Below are 20,474 nucleotides of genomic sequence, written 5' to 3' on the forward strand. Positions count from 1 at the left end.
CAATTTTTTCCCCAAAAGGGACGGAACAATAGCGTGTCTCTCCTTCCACAAAGTTAGCAGCCCCCCCAAGTCAACTTCCGTCTTCTCTGAAAGAGGGAACTACGCAACCCTTGCGTAAATATGGTAAGTGTCAGGAACTCCACTTTTGTGGAGGAGCACGTGCTCAAGCAAGCCCGCCCCTCCCCCTGTGATCTCACCAGCTCAAATTCCCCATCCGCAAAATTGCACATGTTGCTGTCGGGATTTCACTCGTCTCCGTTGCAGTAGCGCTTGCGCAGACGTGAGACTACAGTTCCCGAGAACCTTTGCGGAAGGGCTGCGGCGCATGCTCTCATCCGGGACAAACGCGCTGTTTTCTGTCTCCTCCCTCCTGCTGCTGATGCAAGAGCTGAGCGCGGCGGCGAGGCGAGCCGGACGGGCTGAGCAAAGGAGTCGGGGCGACTGACTTCCCGGGCGGTGTCGTGTCTTTTCTCCCCCCCCCCCGCGAGACGGGCGCTTCCAAGTTTCTGCTTTGACGGTCAGGGAGAGCCGTAGCCATGTCGGGAGACGAGGTGAGGACAGAGACGTGCCCAGGCCTGGGGGCGGCGTGAGGCTGGGGCTGTGGCCGCCGCCATGTGAGGAGCCGGGCCTGAGGCCTGTCCGCACCCTGATCAGAGCCCGTTGAATTTAGCTTCCCTCAGCAAAAGCAGCTCCCTTCTCCCGGTCTGTGATACAGATAGGCCTGTTTTTCCCTGAGCAGCTTTGAGGAACTTCTCCTTTGTCCTTGGCCGCTTTTTCTTTTTGCTACCCTGTGAAGTAAGGAAGCCATCCTTGATCACCCTTCCCGCCTTACGTCAAACTGAGTTAATTTCAAACGCCCCCGCCACCCCCTCCCTCACGCGGTTTGAGAAAGCAGGAAAGTTTCGTATGTTAAAAAAAAAAGCCGCTGTTTTACAAACGATGGACGTGGTTGCGGATGCGTCTAATGTGCTTTGAATGGAAGGAGCGTCTTAAACTACTATGATGCCTCTGAATGGCAGGCCTGTGTTTATTTTTTTGCGTATAGTGTGGCTCGGAAATCTTTGGTTTTAGGTGTCAGTCTTAAAGGATCCCTATTAGTTTGCTGCTCCAGTGGCCCGATTTGGAGTCTTATTAAAAACATCTTAATTTTGTAATCACTGAAACGCTGCTTTCAGATTCAATAGAAGGCTTATTCCTGTGCTTGCTAGCACTCTGGGGTCTCTCTCTTTTTATTCCAGAGTTAATTGTTAGAATATTTTTTTCAAATCTCTAGAATGAGAATCAGAAACCTCTCACATAATATATCCAGAAGAACTTGTGAATCCACTAGCCTTGGGTGGCCAATAAATTTAAATTAATAATGGAATAATTTTGAGCTCCCTAGAACTTTGCATGGGCAGAATAATCCTATTATTCCGCCAGAAGTTCTCTGATGATACCTGAGCAAAAACCAGGGACAGCTTTTGCTTGCCTTTCATATTTACAGTGAAAATGATTAATTTTAAAATCAAAAGGAATTTTATATTTGGAAGCCTTTGTCACGATCCTTTGAAATATTCCTTTTAAGCAGTGAATCAATTTTCTCTTGTTTTTGGATATACATTTTCAATCCTTAAGCGGGGAGACCAATTCTGGGGAGGGAAAATTGTTTTATCTTTTTAGCCCTTGAGAAGTTCTGGGCAATACAGAATGAGTTTGTAATAGGTTAGAATATAGTATCCATTTGAATAGACATCTACATTATTTATAAAGCTGATGTTGTCAAACTTTATGATACTGCTACTTCATAAAATGATAAATTAACATATGCTTTGCTGTGAATTGAGCTAATAATTTCAGATTTTGATTTGGCAAAAAATAAATACACTACTTTTAATAATTAAAATTTAATCTGTACGTCACAAATTTTGCTACTGCCACTGAAGCCGATGCCCATAAAGCAAAAGTGAAATTTGGCAGTTGGTTTGCCTAAGCAAGTTTGATTAGATAAAAATGACCACCCTCTAAATTGCTTCCAAACCCCTAGAATAAGCTATGATTGAGCTGTCAGTTCATTTTGTCAACTCCCAGTTGTAGTACACTGATTTACTGAAATTATGCATGATTGGTTTCTGAATCAATTTAGTTGATGGAATGATTCATTTTTAAGGTCCCTTTTTTAGTAGAAACACTAATTTTTGACTCAAAAAGATTTTAGTGCAGTACTTGGAAAACAGATATAAAATATGTTTTTAGGAATAATTATGAAGAAGCATTAGCTGCAGAAGGGTGAAAAACAAGCTAGATTTCCAAATATTTAGAACTTTTCCGTTTTCATAAAAATGATTTAATAATAGAAAAATATCAGTTTTACTGTTGCAGTTGAGATGGCTATAAATTTATTAGTTTAATTTTTGAAGTCTTTTAATGATGTGGTTTGTGCCAGAATGAAGGCTACTGCTAAGCTTGTAAGCCGCCCTGAGTCCTCGGAGAAGGGCGGGATATAAATGGAATTAAAATAAAAAATAAAATAAAATAAATAATGTCAGTATAGATCTGTGTTCCATATAATGATGAACTCAATCTTATTTGAAATATTATGAATTCAGGAATAGACTTCTCATGTTTTTTTTTCTTTTTTTGTTTACAAATGCTTGATGGCATATGAATGATAAGTCCAAAATGTATAAATTTGGTTTCCTACTTTAGAATTGTACTAAAGATTGGCCTCATACAGCTTAATAATTTCTCACCAGCCAAAAGAAATGTAATTTCATCTTGGTATAGCAAAGTACTTTACATTACACAAAAATGTAGTTGTGTTGTACCAGCCAAAGGTAATTAATGTATGGGTATTTTGTATTTTCTCTTCCTGCCTGTAGCCTTCATGCCCTCTTAATTGCTTTAAAAAGTCTATCAGTGGAAACAACATTGGGACATGTGAAGAATTCCTCCGTTCTACATTTCAGGCAGCTCAATTTATTGACTGGCTCTTTGGATATCTGTTCTCCTGTCATGACCATTGTTGAAATAATTAGGATAGGTTTAATCTATGTGTGATGAAAAAATATAGACATATCTCTTCAGAACTGCAGATATTTCAATAGTAATATTTTAACATAGATATAAAAGAGACATTAGATCAGGGACACTCATTCTGATGTCTATGGCTATTTGATATTAACTAGGTTAATCATCTACTTACCTTTTAACAAATTGTTTTAATTTTAAAAATCAAAAGATTGGAATATAAGAGGGTGCTAGCCTCCAGTTTCCTTTCTGAGAAAAAAGCTGCATCAACATGACCGACATTTTGAAAGATCCAGCCAAATTCTCTCAATATTACATTTACCATGTTTCCCTGAAAGTAAGACCTACCCTGAAAAGAAGCCCCAGTTTGGGGGCAAGGTGTAAAAATCAAGCTGGGATGGAGGGGTGGAGCTTACCATTGCAGCCAGGTTTCTCATGGAGCGACACTTGCCTTGCCTCGCTGGCCCACTACTTCTGTGGCCAAAGGAGCAGCTTCATTCTGCAGCTGAGAATGGAGCTCCATCCAGCCTGCATTTCGCAGTCGGAGGCCTTTCCGGAAGGCCTTCGCAGCTGAGATTTGAGCTATGGATTCAATCTTTAGCTTGGTTCTCGGCTGCAGAGGCCTTTCTGACTGTGAAATGCAGACTGGAGCTCCATTCTCAGCTGCAGAATGAAGCTGCTCCTTCAGCTGCAGAAGTGGGCTGCCTTGGTGGGGCCATCAGTTCTGCCGCTGCAAGGTGAGTGGGAAACCCCCCTCCCCCAAAATAAGACCTGGTATCTCTTGGAGGCAAAAAAAGACCAGGTCTTATTTTTTGGGGAAACACGGTATGCCCCTTGATTTTGGACAAGTTCCTATTTCTGCATTAAGTGGACAATTAAAGTGGAAGGAATTTAATGAACTACTATTTAACTGATATTTCAGATACAGTCTTTGGTTTCTGTTCTCTACAAAAAAGAATATAACTAGTTTCTCATATTAAATGCATTCAGAGACAGGGTTTCTTGTCTTTAAATATAAATTAATATGTATGTTTGGAGATGCCTTTTAAGGAATGATTACTTTTAAAAGTCCTGTATAACCAGTTAGTATGATGTGATTTCATTATACTACTATTACTCTCAGATGTAAAGCACTATAATTAAACTTGTAATAGTTTAGATTATGATATTCATAAGCAAAACTTTTATCTGTATGGGTCTCTGAAAAATTGATCTAGATTGGTTTGTCAGAAATATATTTTTCTAGCAGAAAATGCCTCTTCAGTGTAATTACTGTAAAATAAATATGCAGATTACAGTTTTTAGCTAAAATGCACAAGACTTGGGTTGCCATCAACATTTGACCTGAATTTTTGGAGTACTGTCCAGAATAAGTTTGGTAAGGGAAATCGTCCATAATATCAGATTCTTCTTGTTCTGTTTTACCCATATTAAGTTTTTAGTTATTTCCTAATGAACGCTATATAGCTTTGTAGAGATTTTAATTTGATAAACTTTCTATTACATTGTGTTTGATAATTTAATAAATGTTTATATTTATATGTACTTACAAATCAGAGGATATTTTTATGTTGTAAATTTGTGTTAAGAAAATACTGTTGTTTCTTGCAGATGATTTTCGATCCTACTATGAGCAAAAAGAAGAAGAAGAAAAAGAAGCCTTTTATGCTTGATGAAGAAGGTGGTGACGCACAAACAGAAGAGACACAACTATTAGAAACAAAAGAAGTAGAGCCAGAACCTCCAGAAGACAAAGATATAGAAGCTGATGAAGAGGACAGCAGAAAGAAAGGTAAACTAGAAATCTAGTTTTCTGTTTCTTTTTTATTTTTCTCAAGAAAATATGTTTATAAAGGTGTGACATTTAATTTGTGCTCTTTTAAAGCTTTCCAAAGAAGTCCATACGTTAAGCAGCAGAATGCTTAATAAAATGTTTGAAAAATGCATTTAGACTTTGCTCACTGGTTGGCTGTAAACATGAACATGTTGCTCTCTTACCATTACTCATGGAAGATAGAAATTAGAGAATTTTGTACTGTTGGTTTGACTTTCAGGGAGAGGATGGATGGTCATTTAAAAAACAACTGACTTACGGTATTGCATTGTATGTCTCCAAATATCCTGAAATATAAAGGCTGAAGCACACGTATCTTACAGCTGTAATTTGATGGTTTGCTTTGTTTCATATATATAATTATTAAACAGATTGCCAGCTAAGTTCTTTCGTCCATTACTATGAATCAGCCAACTGTTAACATTTTAGAATTGGACTCTTATTTACATTTTTGTATTTCATGAGAAATTTTCATGAGAAATTAAGTTGAAGATGGATGGCATATACATTTAATAAATAAAAATAATTATTTTTATGTTATTGTCTGGGTTGCAATAGTTACGTTTTCCTTTGACTTATTACTGTTAAGGAGGCATTGAAGTAAATATTGTAAATGCAAAGATTTTGTGGTAAGCATCCTGAAAAAATATAGACTATCATGTCTGGGAACTAATTCTTATAGCTTGATTCTCAGTTATTACACCCTGAGTTATCAAGATCTACTGGATATAATGTGTAAAAGTCTAAATCAATGTTTTATACATGATTGAAATAGTCTAAATTAGTTTTTTATTTTTCTCATTTTATTATTGAAGTTGTCTGACTTCATTGTAACAAGTTTGCTTAAATTTCTTTTTTTTTTTTTTTTTTTTATTGAAAAGTTTTAAAATACAATTTTCCTTTGAAAAACCCCCCTTCCCCCTCCCTCCTCCCCTCCCTACCTCCCCCCTATCTCCCCCCCTCCCCCTCTCCCTCCCCCTCCTCCCTCCCCTGCCTCCCACCCCTCTACTTCCCCTCCTCCCCCCCTCCCCCCCCCGACTTCCCAGAGCAAAATACAAGGTATATATCTAAAAAGCAATCATAAACAATCATATACTAACAATTATAAACTCTAAAATCCATCACTCTCTAGCTTATATAGAGTAAACCAATCCTTAACAATACTAAATATGTATAAAGAACTAAAATAAAAGAAAACTAGCATCATTCCCATCTATGTTCTTCCACAATTCACTATTACCTAGACATATTCTCACTTACACATCACAAGCACCTATCCCTATTAACCTCTCTAGCCAAAATAGGCTATAATAGATAGTTCTTACACAAATCAACCCGCATTAACCCACAAAATTTTCTTCCTCTTCCTCTGTAGTAAATTGTCCATTAATTCCAAATTGAACATTCTGTTACCATAGATATCATCCCAAAACTCTTAAAAACACAGCTACCACTTGACTATAAGTATATTGTGGAAGTTCCATAGATTTCTACTGGTCTTATTTTTTAATCTTTTTTGAGCGTTTTAAGGCAGCACGCGTCACCCTCTGTTCTCTAGGATCATCCAAAAGAGTTGCAGCTTGATCTCCTCCTGTACCCTTCTCGTCTATCTGTCCATCTTCATCCTCTTGATGTTCTCCTTCTCCAGATCCCTCTGCAGCTTCCAGAAGTGTTGATGGGGTTGCTTTTAAAACATTGTTGTAAAAATCATGCGCTTGCTTCACAGTACCCAAACAGTACCTTTTGCCATCATACATGAAGCTCAACCCAGCTGGGATCTCCCATCTGAACCTTATATCTCTTTGCTTGAGCTCTTGCACAAGAAATATAAAGTCCTTCCTTCTCTTTAAAATCTTTGGAGGAATTTCTTTTAGAACCAAAACTTCTTGACCAGCAATCACAACTTTAGTATCATAGGCAGCTTGTATAACTTCATCTCTAATTTCCCTTTTTACAAAATAAACCACCACATCTCTAGGCAACTTACTCTGCTTAGCAATCCAGGAATTCACACGAAACACTTTGTCCATGCCTTGTTTTATTTCAGATGCTGGATGGTTCAATACCCCCTCAAAAGCCTCAGAAACCAGCTGCTTTAAATCTTCCTTAATATTCTCTTTTAGGCCTCTAATTCTAACAGCAAACTGCATCTGGTAAAATTGAGCCAAACTCTGTTCGCTATCCATTTTGTCTTTTAAATCTTCAATTTCCAATACTTTTGCTTCTAATATAACATTCTTTTGAGTCAAGTCTTCCACTTGATCATCCAGCACCTCCACACATTTAGCTACTTTATGCACTGAGGACAAAATGTCTACCTTCATCTCTCTAAGTTTCTGCTCCATCCTTTCTTCCATTCTCTGCTCCAATTTCTCCAATTTCTCCTCCATCTGTGCAAATTTAACACCCATTGACTCCAAAATTAACTGGGTATGTTTTTCAAGATCCTTCGATGTCAATACATCAGGAGAATGCAACGCCTGCAGTAATGATTGTTGTTGCACCGGAGAATTTCCAGCACTCCGAAAAGTTCTAGGGGGAGGTTTAGCCGCCATCTTTTACTTACAATTGTGACGCACTTTCACTTTAAGTTTTAAGCATAGTCCATCAAGCTTGAGAGTAAAATAAAATAATCCTCTTCATCTCTTCACCTTTTCCTCTTGTACCGCTCTGCCTGCTCCTTTAAATCATAGTCCTTTCTTCAGGCAGGGATGGTTCGCAGACGCCTGGCTCTGCTCCAGGAAGTTCGGAGCAGAGACGACGGCCAGCTGGGAGCAACCCAGGCTTCGGGGGAGTTCGATCCTTCAGCCGCCCAAGCTCAAAGCTCAGGCGGCCTCGGAGAACTCTACCCCTACCTGGGGCCTCACCCCCTCCTCTTCTCCCGAGGAGGGGGCTTCAATTTCGCCCGAACAGCTGATCGGCGCTGTTTCGGGCGAAAAAACAAACAGCTGAGCCGCGGGCAGCCAGGGGAGGCTGTCTTCGGCGCCGCGCCGCCAGCGGAAGTCGCTTAAATTTCTTGATAAATATATTCAGGCATGTTTCTTCCATACTCAAATCATTAAGTAATCCAAATGTTAGTAATGTGCTGCCTTTCAATTTCAGATGCATCAAATGATTTAGATGACTTAACCTTCTTTAATCAGAAGAAAAAGAAGAAAAAAACAAAAAAGATATTTGATATTGATGAAGCTGAAGAGGGACTGAAGGTAAGTTGAGATAGGGTTAAAGGTCACGTTTCTTTCATCATCTTACTAACTTAAGATTTAGGTTCCCCCTCATCCCCAAAATAACTGTCTATACTGTGCTCTCCTTAAGAGAGGAAGAAACCTGTTACTGTATATTATCTAAAAAACCCAAATTATATCAAAGACGTTTTAATCCCCTAGACTTTTGCTTTGTAGGTGACCTCTGTTTGAATTAGTTGATTATTGTCATGATCAACAGAGATGCATATTTTGAATTATTGTACATTATGCTTGGTGCTTGTATCATTAAATGATGTTTATCTTGCTCTCCTTCCCTGGCCTCCCAATTGTTTTCAAGGACCTAAAAATTGAAGGTGATGTGCAAGAAACAGTAGAACCAGAAGATGACCTTGATATCATGTTAGGAAAGAAGAAGAAAAGAAAGACGGCAAAGTTTACAGATGAGGATGAAGTATTAGATAAAGATGAAGGTAACTTTTTTAGTAGTGTCTATTGCTATTGGTCAAAGTTGGTAACATTGAAGGTTGGTACCCAAAGTGTAGCTATATTTTAATCTGATAAGCAGGGCGGAAGACAAGCTATTGTAGCTATTAGCATTCAGTCAAATGCTGCAGTGGTGTAGAGAAAGTTTTGTAGTGTAACTGTCCAATATAACATTGACCATCTACACTGATTTTATTGTACAGGGTGCAACAGTGTCTTCTACATTGCCATTAGCCACAGCTATTTTAATTTCAGAGGGCAAAGGAGAAGATGTGAGTTCAATAACTGAGTGCTTCAATGAGACGCTAACCTCTCTTAATTTCTAGCTCTATGCAGCCACTTTCACTCCTTGTTCTCTTTGGTCCTGATCGTCATGTCTCTCCTATTTGCCTTTTCAAAATCAAAGATAATTCTTGAAAATATTTGAAAGGTGTGGGGACAGTTTTAGAGCAACATAATTCAATATGGGTATTCCAATAAATCTGATTTATGGATTTCCATTTTCAAAAACACCTTAAATAGCATTGTAAATCAGCACACAATATATGTTACTAATCCTCAGTTTCATAGTTGTAATCAACTTATATTTTTGAAAAGCTCAGATCTCATACCTGTGTACTCATTCAGACACAGTGGGCACCACCAACTAAATAAGAAACAAAAGTACATTCTTAAATTCAAATACGTATTAAATTTCATTTGATAAAGGATAGGGAAATTTTCTATTTGAACTTTTTTGGAAACCTAGCTAGAACAGGAGTGTCAAACTTGCAACGTCATGTGACGTGTCACAATGTATTGTGACTTTTTCTCCATTGTTGGCAATGGGATGGGTGCGGTTTCAGCATGATGCATCCGGCCCACGGACTGACAGTTTGACACCCCTATTCTAGCATTATTGAAATTCCACTTCTGTGGAAAGAGGAAAAATAAATTTGTCTTTCCAAATGCTATGCCTCACCTTATTCTTAATACTATTTGGATTAACTTTCCCTTTCCCCCTAGTATCTCCTCATTTAGCAAAGGGTCTAATGTAGAAGGTTCTGGCTGAAAAATATATTTGTACATGTCACATAAAAATATTCTGTGCACATTGTGGAATGGAAATTGATGGGGTCTGAAATGATATTTGTAATTCTGCAGCATTGGAGGATGATGACAGCAAAAAAGATGATGGAATCTCTTTTAGCTCTCAGTCAGGACCTGCATGGGCAGGCTCAGAAAGGGATTACACATATGATGAGGTAAATACTTTTCACACCTTTTAACTAATTCATCTATTGGTCTTTTATTATAATGTCTGGGGAGCATAATATAAACTGAGTTTGGATTTATACCAAAATGAAGAGAACTAAAGCTTTGTTATTATCTTAGATTGAATTTTTTTATTCTGCCTCAAGATTATGGAATAATGAGTAGAATAATGAACATACATATTTTAAATAAATAAAGCATTTTGTAGAGAAGGTGAACTTTTTTTGAAATCTTACTATTCAGAGAAAATGTGCTTTTTCCCCAGGTAAATAAATTCAATAAAACATGATTGTATTAGTATTACTATTTGTGTCAATTAATCATCAGTATTAATTGATTTTTTATATTCTTTTCTTTATCCCTGCAGTTGCTGAATCGTGTATTTAACATTATGAGGGAAAAAAATCCTGATATGGTAGCTGGTGAAAAAAGAAAATTTGTTATGAAACCTCCCCAGGTTGTAAGAGTAGGAACAAAGAAAACATCATTTGTTAACTTCACAGATATCTGTAAACTGTAAGTTTGGTTATATTGCAATTTGGGACAGGAATTAGTAAAAGTCGGGGTCATGGAATTGTGTTATCAGTATTGTTCAGTTATAAACTGAGTTTACATAGACCAAACAGCAGTTAATTCATCTCAAGGATAGATAGTATCATTCTGAAACGACTGTGGCAAGTGTACCTGATTCATTAGATGGTTAACTGGGAATTCTTTTTAACCAATTTAATGAAGTGAATATGCTTTATCAGCTTTTGTGAAATTGCTGTTCATTTGTGCTAGGGAAATTCTTAGTGAGGTTGGGCTAATATTTGGAAGTGTTTTAGAACCACCAGAGTAGTGATTAATTAAGCAGAATATTAATAAACTAATATAAAACAATAGTCACCAGGAAATATTGATTCCTTAGGTGTTTTATTACCTACATGCTTACAGTTTTCCTTCAGACCTAGTCTGAACACCTAAAACTTGGGACTGTAAGATATAATGAGATTGGAATTGAGGCTAGCTTGCATACAAACATTTAGTTAAATGCTTGCATAGTGAATTCAGCAAAGTACATAAGCGCATTGGATTATTTTGAAATAAATTTATATGTACGGATTGTAATGTTTTTATATATATATTTATAAATATTTTTATATAAGTAGTCCTTGACTTATGATGGATTTGCCAAAATCTACTTACAACTTCATCCCAAAGTTGTGCCTGCTGCAGTGTCCCCATTCCCTCACTGGTCCCCACAAGCCTAGCACACTATTTGGCTGGACACCTTCCTCCTCACTTACTTTTCAAAGACCTCTTGAACTTGATTAAAGAAGGAGGACAGACCACTCCATTACTGGACCATGTGGCATGATCCTGAAAGACGCTCCCACTTTCCAGATTCAATTGTGGTCTCTCAGAGAATGGCTTCTTTTGGGATTGCACCCCCTGTGACCCAGTAATGAAGTGGCTTGCTATGCTCCCCTAACATGAGCTGGGTAGTGTTTTTGCCATGTTTTGTCTATCCATGCTGTGGAACTTGGGTTAAGGAAGCATAGCAAGTCGGTTCGTTGTCTGCATATCATGATCCGGAAGCAGCTGCCATTTTCTAAGTGGTCACATTGAATTGTGGCTACTCAGAAAAATGGCTGCTCCCAGGATTTTGTGCTCCAGCAACAGACTTGCTTTGCTTTCCCAATCCGAACGCCAGAGATCTTCGAAAGGTATGTGCATGACAGGTGACGTGGGGTGAGGAGGAAGGTGTGGGGCCTGGTAGGTTGGGAAGTAGGCCCAAGGCCTGTTGGGACCTCAAGGGACGGAAAGCAGAACATGGGTTGCCTTGGGATGAGGAGAAACCTCGAGGGACCTGGGGCATGAATTGCACTAGGCTTCCCAGGGCTTCCCCTATCTTCAGTTTAATAACCTGTGCATTCATTTAACAATTGCATCAGACAGAGCAGGGGTGAAGGGTTCTAAGTGAGGTGATCATGTGCTTAATGGCTATCACAATTTCTGACAATAGTGACCATGACCACTGTTTAGAATAGCTGGATGTTTTCATAGAATACTTGTAATGGTACTGGCATGAAGTGTTTGGGTTTGGCTTATTCTGAGATAGAAATCTATTCATTGTAATTTGTAAACTACTTAGTTTCTTGAGATGACATTTCAAACATTTAAAGCCCCAGACAATTCAGTTCTGGCTCATTGTTGTGTAAATCATTTACTGAAAGTTTTGATCGTGTTCATGTGAAACTTCACTGCAAACAATTTTCTTTAGATAAACAAAATGTGCTATTGTAACTTACGTTACATTGCCATATCTGATATTAGATAAGTGTGTCATTTTGCTGTCTCAGTTTATGAACAAATTTAATATTATATTCCCCTTGGAAGTTACTATCTTATGTGGTGGCATGTTAATTCCTTTTCATTGACTCCTATTTTATCTTCTTCAAATATCCTAAAAAGGCATTAGCTCTGTTAAAAAATGAATTTCAACTATTTGTATTGGCATTGCACAGGCCAGATGCTGCAGTATAATAATAAAAGAGATGTAAGTATGCTAAGTACTTCTTATTTTGGTAACTAGATAAACTTCCTTTCTTTTAGATTACATCGTCAACCTAAACATCTCCTGGCTTTTTTGCTGGCAGAATTGGGTACAAGGTAAGTACTTCAAACTTAGTCTTTTTTGTGATATTTATTCTTCATGAATATTTCTGAACTTTTAATAGTAGCCTCTCTACAAAGATTATGACATCTCTTCAGTAAGTTGACTGTTTCAAAAATAACTGTTGATGTAAGTAAAAATGGTTTAAGTCACTAGTGTTTCAATGATTATATAATGTTATAGAATTTAATGTACAATTTGTACTTTTTGTATTTTTAATAAAGCTATGCAAATTCAGATGGAATTTTTGTTTCAGCCAAGTGCCACCTGTCAAAGCAACTGTGCCTTCCTAAAGATTTAGTGCTACTGCTTTGATGAATTCTTGACAAGAAGTTTCTTTTCCACATGCTTATCTACATACACCAAATTTTCAAGGGTGGAAATCTAAAGGAGGCCTTTATATTAGAAATACCTATTTCTGATATGCTGTGCTTTAAAAAAATATTGAACTTTAGGAAATTGATTTTTTTTCAACAGCTTCCCTTCATATAGCTATTTGCACATTAGAGTCCCCATATTTAAATGCTGACATAGTCAAATTTCACAAGAGAAAGGAATACGCCAAAGAATCAGTTACCTTTGTCCATGTAAAGTTAAAATTCATCACATAAAGTGATTGCATACAAAAGTCAAATACAATTCCTGCTCTAGGTTTTTCTCACACCACCTTAAAAAGTTCTGGTTCCCACTCTCTGCTCTACAGGTTCACTTTAGCTGACGTCTGGCATAGACAATGTCCTTCTAGAGCCTACTATTTATTAATGTCTTTTTTGCAGTATAGGATTAGTTGTGGTCAAGTAAAGGCTGACTATTTAATGTTGGTGTGTGTATGTGTAATAGGAGTCTGTGATCAAGAAGTTCAAAATAATAAGGAATTATGACTTGAACTTGTATCTTTCTACATATGCAAAATATTTCCATACACAATACTGATAAACATACATGTGTATATAATATGTATTCAAACTTGAAAAGTATAACCATTCCTTGTGATGTGGCCTGAGGGAAAAGTTTAAAGAAAAAAGATCTTTGCTTTAACTTACAAGTTATAGAAGCTTTCTGATCAGGAAACCAGATTAACTTGAATACCACTTCTAACCTTCAAATATTTTGTACACTTTTAATTATCAGTCAACAACCTTCTACTACAGTAGCATTACTGATCTCCATTCTCATTTCAGCCTACAATGTGTGGATAAGAAAGATACACAAATGTTGCATATATTCTCTTATTATTGATGCTGTCCTCAGAATACTGTTTCTTCTGTTGTGTTATTTTTCCCTAGAAGGTAGCACATGTCTACAAAATTTTCTTTTAGCTGTTTTAGAACATAGCCTCCCTCACATAAGCATTTAAAAGAAAATAGCTGTTGTATTTCCACAAAAGCTACAGGATGTGCCGGGTATATTAACATTTGTGTGTTTGTGTATGCATGCTCTTCAAGTCAGTCTTGACTCCTGGGCAAGTCCTTGCAGTTTTTGTGGCCATATCTTTGTAAGTAGTTTGCCATTGCCTGCTTCCTAGGGCTATGAGAGAATGACTGGCACAGAGTCATCCAACTGGCTTCATGCCCAGGGCAGGACTAGAAGTTTTTTCCAATTTCTGGTTTGTGTCTTTAACCACTACATTAAACTGGCATTATATTTTTGTGTAGCCCTAGCAACCCATCAACCCTTAGGAATGTGTTTAGCTTGAACATCTGATAAAAGATGGCAGTAAATGGAGAGCCTTTGAACAAAGATTTGCATATACTGTGGTGAGCATTTTGGAAGCCCTGAAGCCTCTGTTTCATTGAAAATATGTGATTCTAATTTTAATACCTTTATTTAGTGGTTCAATAGATGGCAACAACCAACTTGTAATCAAAGGAAGATTCCAACAAAAACAGATAGAAAATGTCTTGAGAAGATATATCAGTAAGTGTATTCTATCATTTCAGGTTTACACTTGTTTCATGTAAAGTGTTTAATCTTGCTTCTTACATAACTATTAGTAGTGCTAAAATTGCCACCTTGTAATTTCATTAAAATTTTCTGAAACCTATATTTTTGCTGGTTGTCAAAAAGAAAAAAGTGCTACAGTTCAACCAGAAGGGTCATTTTATGGAATCACTTGCTTAATGAGGTGAAGGCATATAGAACAATTATAACTGAATATTTGGATAGTCATGTCTGTATGGGAAAATAGAAATCCTTGGTCTTTTGGTTATATACTAAAAATTACTCTTTCCGGTTTTAGTTGATGTAACACTATTTTTTTTCCCATGAGATAACAAAATGTTTTGTTATCTCATGGAAACAAATAAGGTAACAATTGAATTGTATTGAAGTGTATTAAAGTTACGTGGCTATTTCCATGTTCTATTGTCAGCTGCTTATTAAAAGATTATAAAGGTATACTATTAAGGATCTCAGACATCTCCAGTACAGAGGACTGAATAATGGGACATTGAAAAGAAAGTCTGGCGGATCATTTAGAATGCTTATTTTGTTTGGTACTACTTATTTTGTACAGTATGGATCAGTGATGTAAACTTAGTAATGAAGAAAGCTAATAGAATGGTTAGATTTTAGATCCTGAATATATGTTCAGATACATGTTAACAGTGAGCCATATTGATCTTTCCTTTCACAATTCTGTGTTAGATTGAAAAAAGGTTGGCTGATAATGCAGTTGTGACTTTTGAATCTGCCAAAGCCAAAAAGTCATTCTCCCATCTTGTAAGCTGCTTGCAAGACATTCTGCTTCTTTTGTGTGATAAATAGGTACATGCAGTAAATGGGCAGAAAAAAATGTATATTTTTAAGGGGTGCTACCTTGCAATGAAAGAGATAAATACTCTCTTTACTAATTATGTTTTATAGTCTAGTTCACGGGTGTCAAACTCGTGACATCACATAACATGTCGCGATGTATCACAACTTTTTCCCCATTGCCGCCAATGGGGTGGGTGTGGGTTTGGTGTGACACATCTGGCAGTTTGACACCCCTGGTCTAGTTAGTTTGCAGTTGGATTCAGAAATTACTCGTACCTGGTTATTTAAATTATAAGTGCATAGTGGATGAAAATGTTTGTTTGTTTCTTATTGCTAATATAACTTCTTCAATTGTTCCCACAGAGGAATATGTCACCTGTCATACATGTCGGTCACCAGACACAATCTTGCAGAAGGACACCAGATTATATTTTTTGCAGTGTGAGACTTGCCATTCGCGCTGTTCTGTTGCCAGCATTAAAACTGGTTTCCAGGCTGTCACAGGCAAGAGAGCGCAGCTCCGTGCCAAAGCTAACTAGTTGGCTGGATGACCCTGAATTTTTGCGAAGTGATCTGGGTGCAAATGGCTGGACAGGCTTACAACCTGAGTGGATTTCCGATGTATTAAAAACAAGATAGTAAAAGCTGCTTTGCTTTGGGTTGGTCTGTGAGATTCTTGCGAGATCAGATCCTCAAGCTGTTGACATTTGCTAACTGAATATTTTACCAACTGTCAAGTGATGAGAAAGGAGGTGCTTTTTAATCTGTTCATAGAATTCTGTAAAATGCAAGAGAAATTAAAGTTATTATAACAGTGACTCTTTCATTTGAATTTTTTGGTTTCTCTGTTAACAATAGTATGAATACATGCAAGCGTCATGGCCAATTGTGTTATAAAAACATTTGTTCTAATTAAGTGTATTGTAAAAGCAAATGGGTACAGTTGAATTAATGTAATGGAACATATCATAGAATATTAAATCACAAATAGGTTCTCCCTGTTGAATATCTCCATGCATATAAGAATTTAATCATCTGGTTACAAGGGACAAATCCCACAGATAAATGTGAGATTTGTATTAATTGGGTTTAGGTTAGCTGTCTGTAGCCAGCTTTCCTTTGCATTTTGGTGTTCACTTTAATCTGCATTAGGATGGTCTTAATAAAAATTATTAAAATATAACATATCAAGATGCCATATTGCATGTAGGTTTGGGAAAACACTGCAGTGTAAATGCACATTATCATTGCCATTATCTATTTAGAGTTTTTGTAATGCTAGCTTTCAGTACTGTACTAAGAAAGTTAAATCTTTAAATTGTAAAAATGAATTATGTATGTATCACCCATTTAAATGAAAACAACAAGTTAGAAAAAGTTAGTGTGGCTATTAAAACTTAAATAATCTTAAATCTTTTCCCCCAGCACTGTACTTTCAGTTTTTGGAAAGGATAACTAGTGTATGTTCTTCCTATCCAAATATTCACCAATTTCAGGGCTGACCCAGAAACTAAGCTATCAGAAAGCTTGGTGGTCTTTATATAGTAGTTGGTATCCATTTTATCAGTTTATTCAGGCCTTAAAGCAGAGTTATTTAAGAAGGTTGTTGCATTCATTGGGATCTTTCAAAAGAGCCTTTGGATAAATTAGTACAGTAATGGACTACAGGGACCTGTGGCCTTAGGATTTGGGATTTCTGACCAAGGATGTGGGAATAGAAATAAGTGGACATCTTTTGCAATTAAGTATTATGAAGATAATCTTTATTGGGGCTGATGCTTAACAGATTTGATGGTGACACAAGATATAAACAAAAGGGCTCATACAAGCATGTGTCTGCATTGGATAAATTGGAATTTAAATGGCAAATACTATTTCCCCCCCACAAAGTATAGGCGATGTAAGGAATAAGTAAAATCATAATTTGTTTTTTAATTTTTTCTGTTAGCTGCCCAGAATTGCGGATGCAAAATAGGTGGCCATATAAGCTGTTTAAATACTTAATGTATGGAATGAGGATTTACCTGGTGAATACTAAAAATGAATCTTGATGTGGTAGGTATATGTGTAAAAATTACTTTCCTTCTGTGAAGAAGACATGAAAAATTAGAGATTGCAATAAAATTAATACCTATGATTATTTGCAAATACTGTGTATGTGTCTAAAGAATTATAGAATATGGAATGAGCCAGTGAATTTGAAAGAGGGAAGAAAAGTATATTCATAGTACATAGTATTCATCACTACCAAATATGATGCAGACTGCCAAATTGATGTTTAAAGTTAAACCCATTGAGCAGGCAGTTTTTATGACAATTGCATGACCTCACCAGGGTCAACTGGACAGGAATTTTGCCTCATATGCTGTGTTTAAAATTCCTCAGTTATCCAATGAGGCAAATTGGGCTGGATTACATAATACTTCAATACAATCCAGCAGGATACTACATTTCTTTGCTTGCTTGGAGATTTTAAAAAATGTGATGCTTTTGAATTTAAAACACTAAAACATTTGCCAAGTTTAAGGAAGAGTGCCTTTTCACTACTGTTTCAAGATTTCTGACTTATCTTCTCATAACCCTTGTTATTAATATTGAAAGGTATTTGGTTAATGGGTGTGATACTTTAATTGAAGTTGAATCTAGAATCTTTGTTTTGGAATTGTAATTTGTATGTAAATTGACATGCAACTGAGTTTGCCAGGAAATTAATTTTTATATTTTCTGCAAAGGTTTTTTGAGAATAGAAAAGTCTAAAGTTGGTCTTTTTTTAATGACTTAAATAGAATCTGAGCTGTAATGAATGTTGGATGTACCTTATAAATTGAATAAAGTCAGGATCAGTGACTTGTATAATTTTCCAAATTGTGGTTGTTTTCATAGGATGCTTTTGCAGACTTAACCAGCATTAGTTATACCTGCTCTTTCTTATTGTTCACCAGTATTATTTGAAGCCTGGATAAAACACTTTTTAGGATTGTTTGAAAGTTCATAATGTGCAAACTTCGTTGAAGCAAAGTGTGTGTATGTGTGTGTGTGTGTGTGTGTGTGTATACACACACGCACACACACACAAAATATATACAAACGCAGAGTAAAACTATTGGCATGGATATTAATATAGCTAAAAAATGCGTCCCTTAACATTTCCAGGGGCCCAGATCCAGGCACAAAAGGTCAACGGGTCATCCTCATCTCTGAAGAGAATGTTCCAGATGGCAGGGGCTGTAGCAGAAAAGGCAAGTCTCCTGGTCCCTGCCAGCTGACAATCCTTGGTATACCTGTTATAGGTTCAACCTGCCTGACCGAATTGGACATGTAGAAACAACTGGGGGAAGTTTATCCTTTAGGTAACCCAGCTCAAGCCATGAAGGGCTTTAAAGGTGATAACTAGCACTTTTGGGTCCAGTCGGTGTATGAGTGGAAAATTGTCAGATAATTTTGAGCTATGTTAATCTTAGTTGACCTATAATACTTAACTCCTGTAGTGTTTGCCACCTGTCATTAGTTGGGAAAATTCACCAGCAGCTATGGTGCTCCAAATACTATCATTTCAGGGAATTAATACGGTAAAGGCAAAAAAAGCTTTGATTCAAGATTACCTTGTGTGTAAGGTAAGCATTGTGTTCTCAATTTCTGAATTCAGATAAGGACAAGGAAATTCAAAAATACACTCTTTGGGTCTTGGTCCTAAATACTAGTTTTGTTAACACAAGTAAAGTATGGTTTAAAGTTTAAAATACCATAGCATTTAATATCTACGTATTGGAGAAGCAACTAATTTTTTTCACTGTCATTCATTTGAAAAATGAGAAAAAGTGTATATTGCAGGATTCTGTGGGCACATTAGCAAATCTAGTCATGGAATGTTATACTTAAATGTGAAGCAACAAAGCTACTTTATGGGTTCCTGCCTGCTAAACATTTTGACTCACCTTTTATTCTGGCACTTGTAACATTCTGAAGGCCAGGATAATCGTTTATAGTTGTAAGATATAGTTAGTTGGTGCTTCAAGTAACTACAATACAACAGTGAAGTGTTTGAGTCTAAAGCAGCCTTTTAAAAAAAATGAATCTACCTCTATTCTAAGCATTTAAATATCTGCTATTTCCTAAGAAGCTGGTACTTTTTTTTGTTTTACAATAAAATTTTCTCAAAACTGAGCTTTTATCTTTCTGTTCTTTGGATAGACTGTAGATAGATTTATTGCCACCGATGAGCTCGTCTTCAGATCTGGCCGTGTTACCAGCATGCCTCCCTTACTCCCATTATAAGCTGACCAGAATTCCCTTGAAGCGTGAGCATATAAAATTAATAACTAAAATGCTTCACAAAGCATTCTTAAAAGTCATATTCATGAGGATACATCATCTCCATTGTCTCCATTCCATTGCAGATACCTTATGTTTGTCTTGAGCTAGTCTTGACATTTTCCATCTGACACAAGTCTTCCCATACGATTTTGCCTTCGATGCCTCATTACTGAGTGGAAATATGGAGCAGAACACACACAGGTCCTCACAAATGTGTCTCCCTAAAGGGCTGGGTAGAAAACTGCCCAGTGCAGGAGCCTCTGGTTTACCTAGAAGTCTTACCTGCATCGCTTATATTTTACTGTGACTGCTGCAGTTATTTTTCAGTGTGGGGGTAGGGCTGGTATTTTTACTATGATGTGGATAAGCTGAAAACCTAGTGGAACCCTGTTGGTATCTACCAGGCTCCCCTGATTATATTTTCTTTGTGATTATCTGCACCCACAATGGCAACATGTATAAATCGTAGCAGCCATAAATTGTTCCTCATAATCTATGTGGCTTTGGGGAATAGTTCTGAGATTTAACTGTGAGCAAATGTTTGTGAACCTTTTAGAAATATTTGTAATCCTGCAGAACTGTAATCTGTTGTGATCAGGGCTTCTAAATTTTTTAATAGATGTAAATGTCTTAATGTGTATCATGTCTTTATTGAATATATTAAGCCAACATTCATTTTTCTTGTAAAAATGTATAAGAAACTGTAGGATTAATAACGGTGAATTGAGATAGTTATTCCAATTTATGAGGTGATAATCAGGGATGAATTTTAAGAAGTCTTCCTCTTTAAAAGCCTAGACATTAGTTCTTTCCATTGAAGTCTGCTTTTTATCATGCAGATTTGAGGAATGACTCATGCCTCTGCAAACATCTGAAAAAGATTTGTCGTGCTCAGGAGGCTAGAAAGGCATTAAAATTTTCCCCTGTCCAATCATTACTGACTCAAGGGGGTGATGCT

At 36.8% G+C, this 20,474-nt stretch overlaps 1 protein-coding gene across 4 annotated transcripts; it reads left to right on the forward strand.

The window, feature by feature from the left end:
- Positions 1-364: 364 nt before the first annotated feature.
- Positions 365-19,366, forward strand: EIF2S2 (eukaryotic translation initiation factor 2 subunit beta). Of its 4 annotated transcripts, none has more exons than XM_081324921.1 (10): positions 365-551; positions 4,621-4,801; positions 7,946-8,049; positions 8,387-8,519; positions 9,676-9,776; positions 10,154-10,302; positions 12,385-12,441; positions 14,277-14,362; positions 15,566-17,257; positions 18,356-19,366. In XM_081324921.1, exons 1-9 carry the CDS (start codon positions 537-539, stop codon positions 15,739-15,741), a joined length of 1,002 nt encoding a protein of 333 aa, XP_081181047.1. In that variant the 5' UTR covers positions 365-536; the 3' UTR covers positions 15,742-17,257; positions 18,356-19,366. The 4 variants fall into 4 exon arrangements, with proteins under 4 accessions (XP_081181047.1, XP_081181049.1, XP_081181050.1 ...); XM_081324923.1 differs by lacking the exon at positions 18,356-19,366 and adding an exon at positions 15,092-15,211 and having other exon boundaries at positions 15,566-15,740; XM_081324924.1 differs by lacking the exon at positions 18,356-19,366 and adding an exon at positions 15,092-15,166 and having other exon boundaries at positions 15,566-15,614.
- The last annotated feature ends 1,108 nt before the right edge of the window (positions 19,367-20,474 follow it).

This window comes from Vipera berus (genome assembly GCF_964194415.1).
Source record: "Vipera berus genome assembly, chromosome: 3".
NCBI lineage: Eukaryota > Metazoa > Chordata > Lepidosauria > Squamata > Viperidae > Vipera > Vipera berus.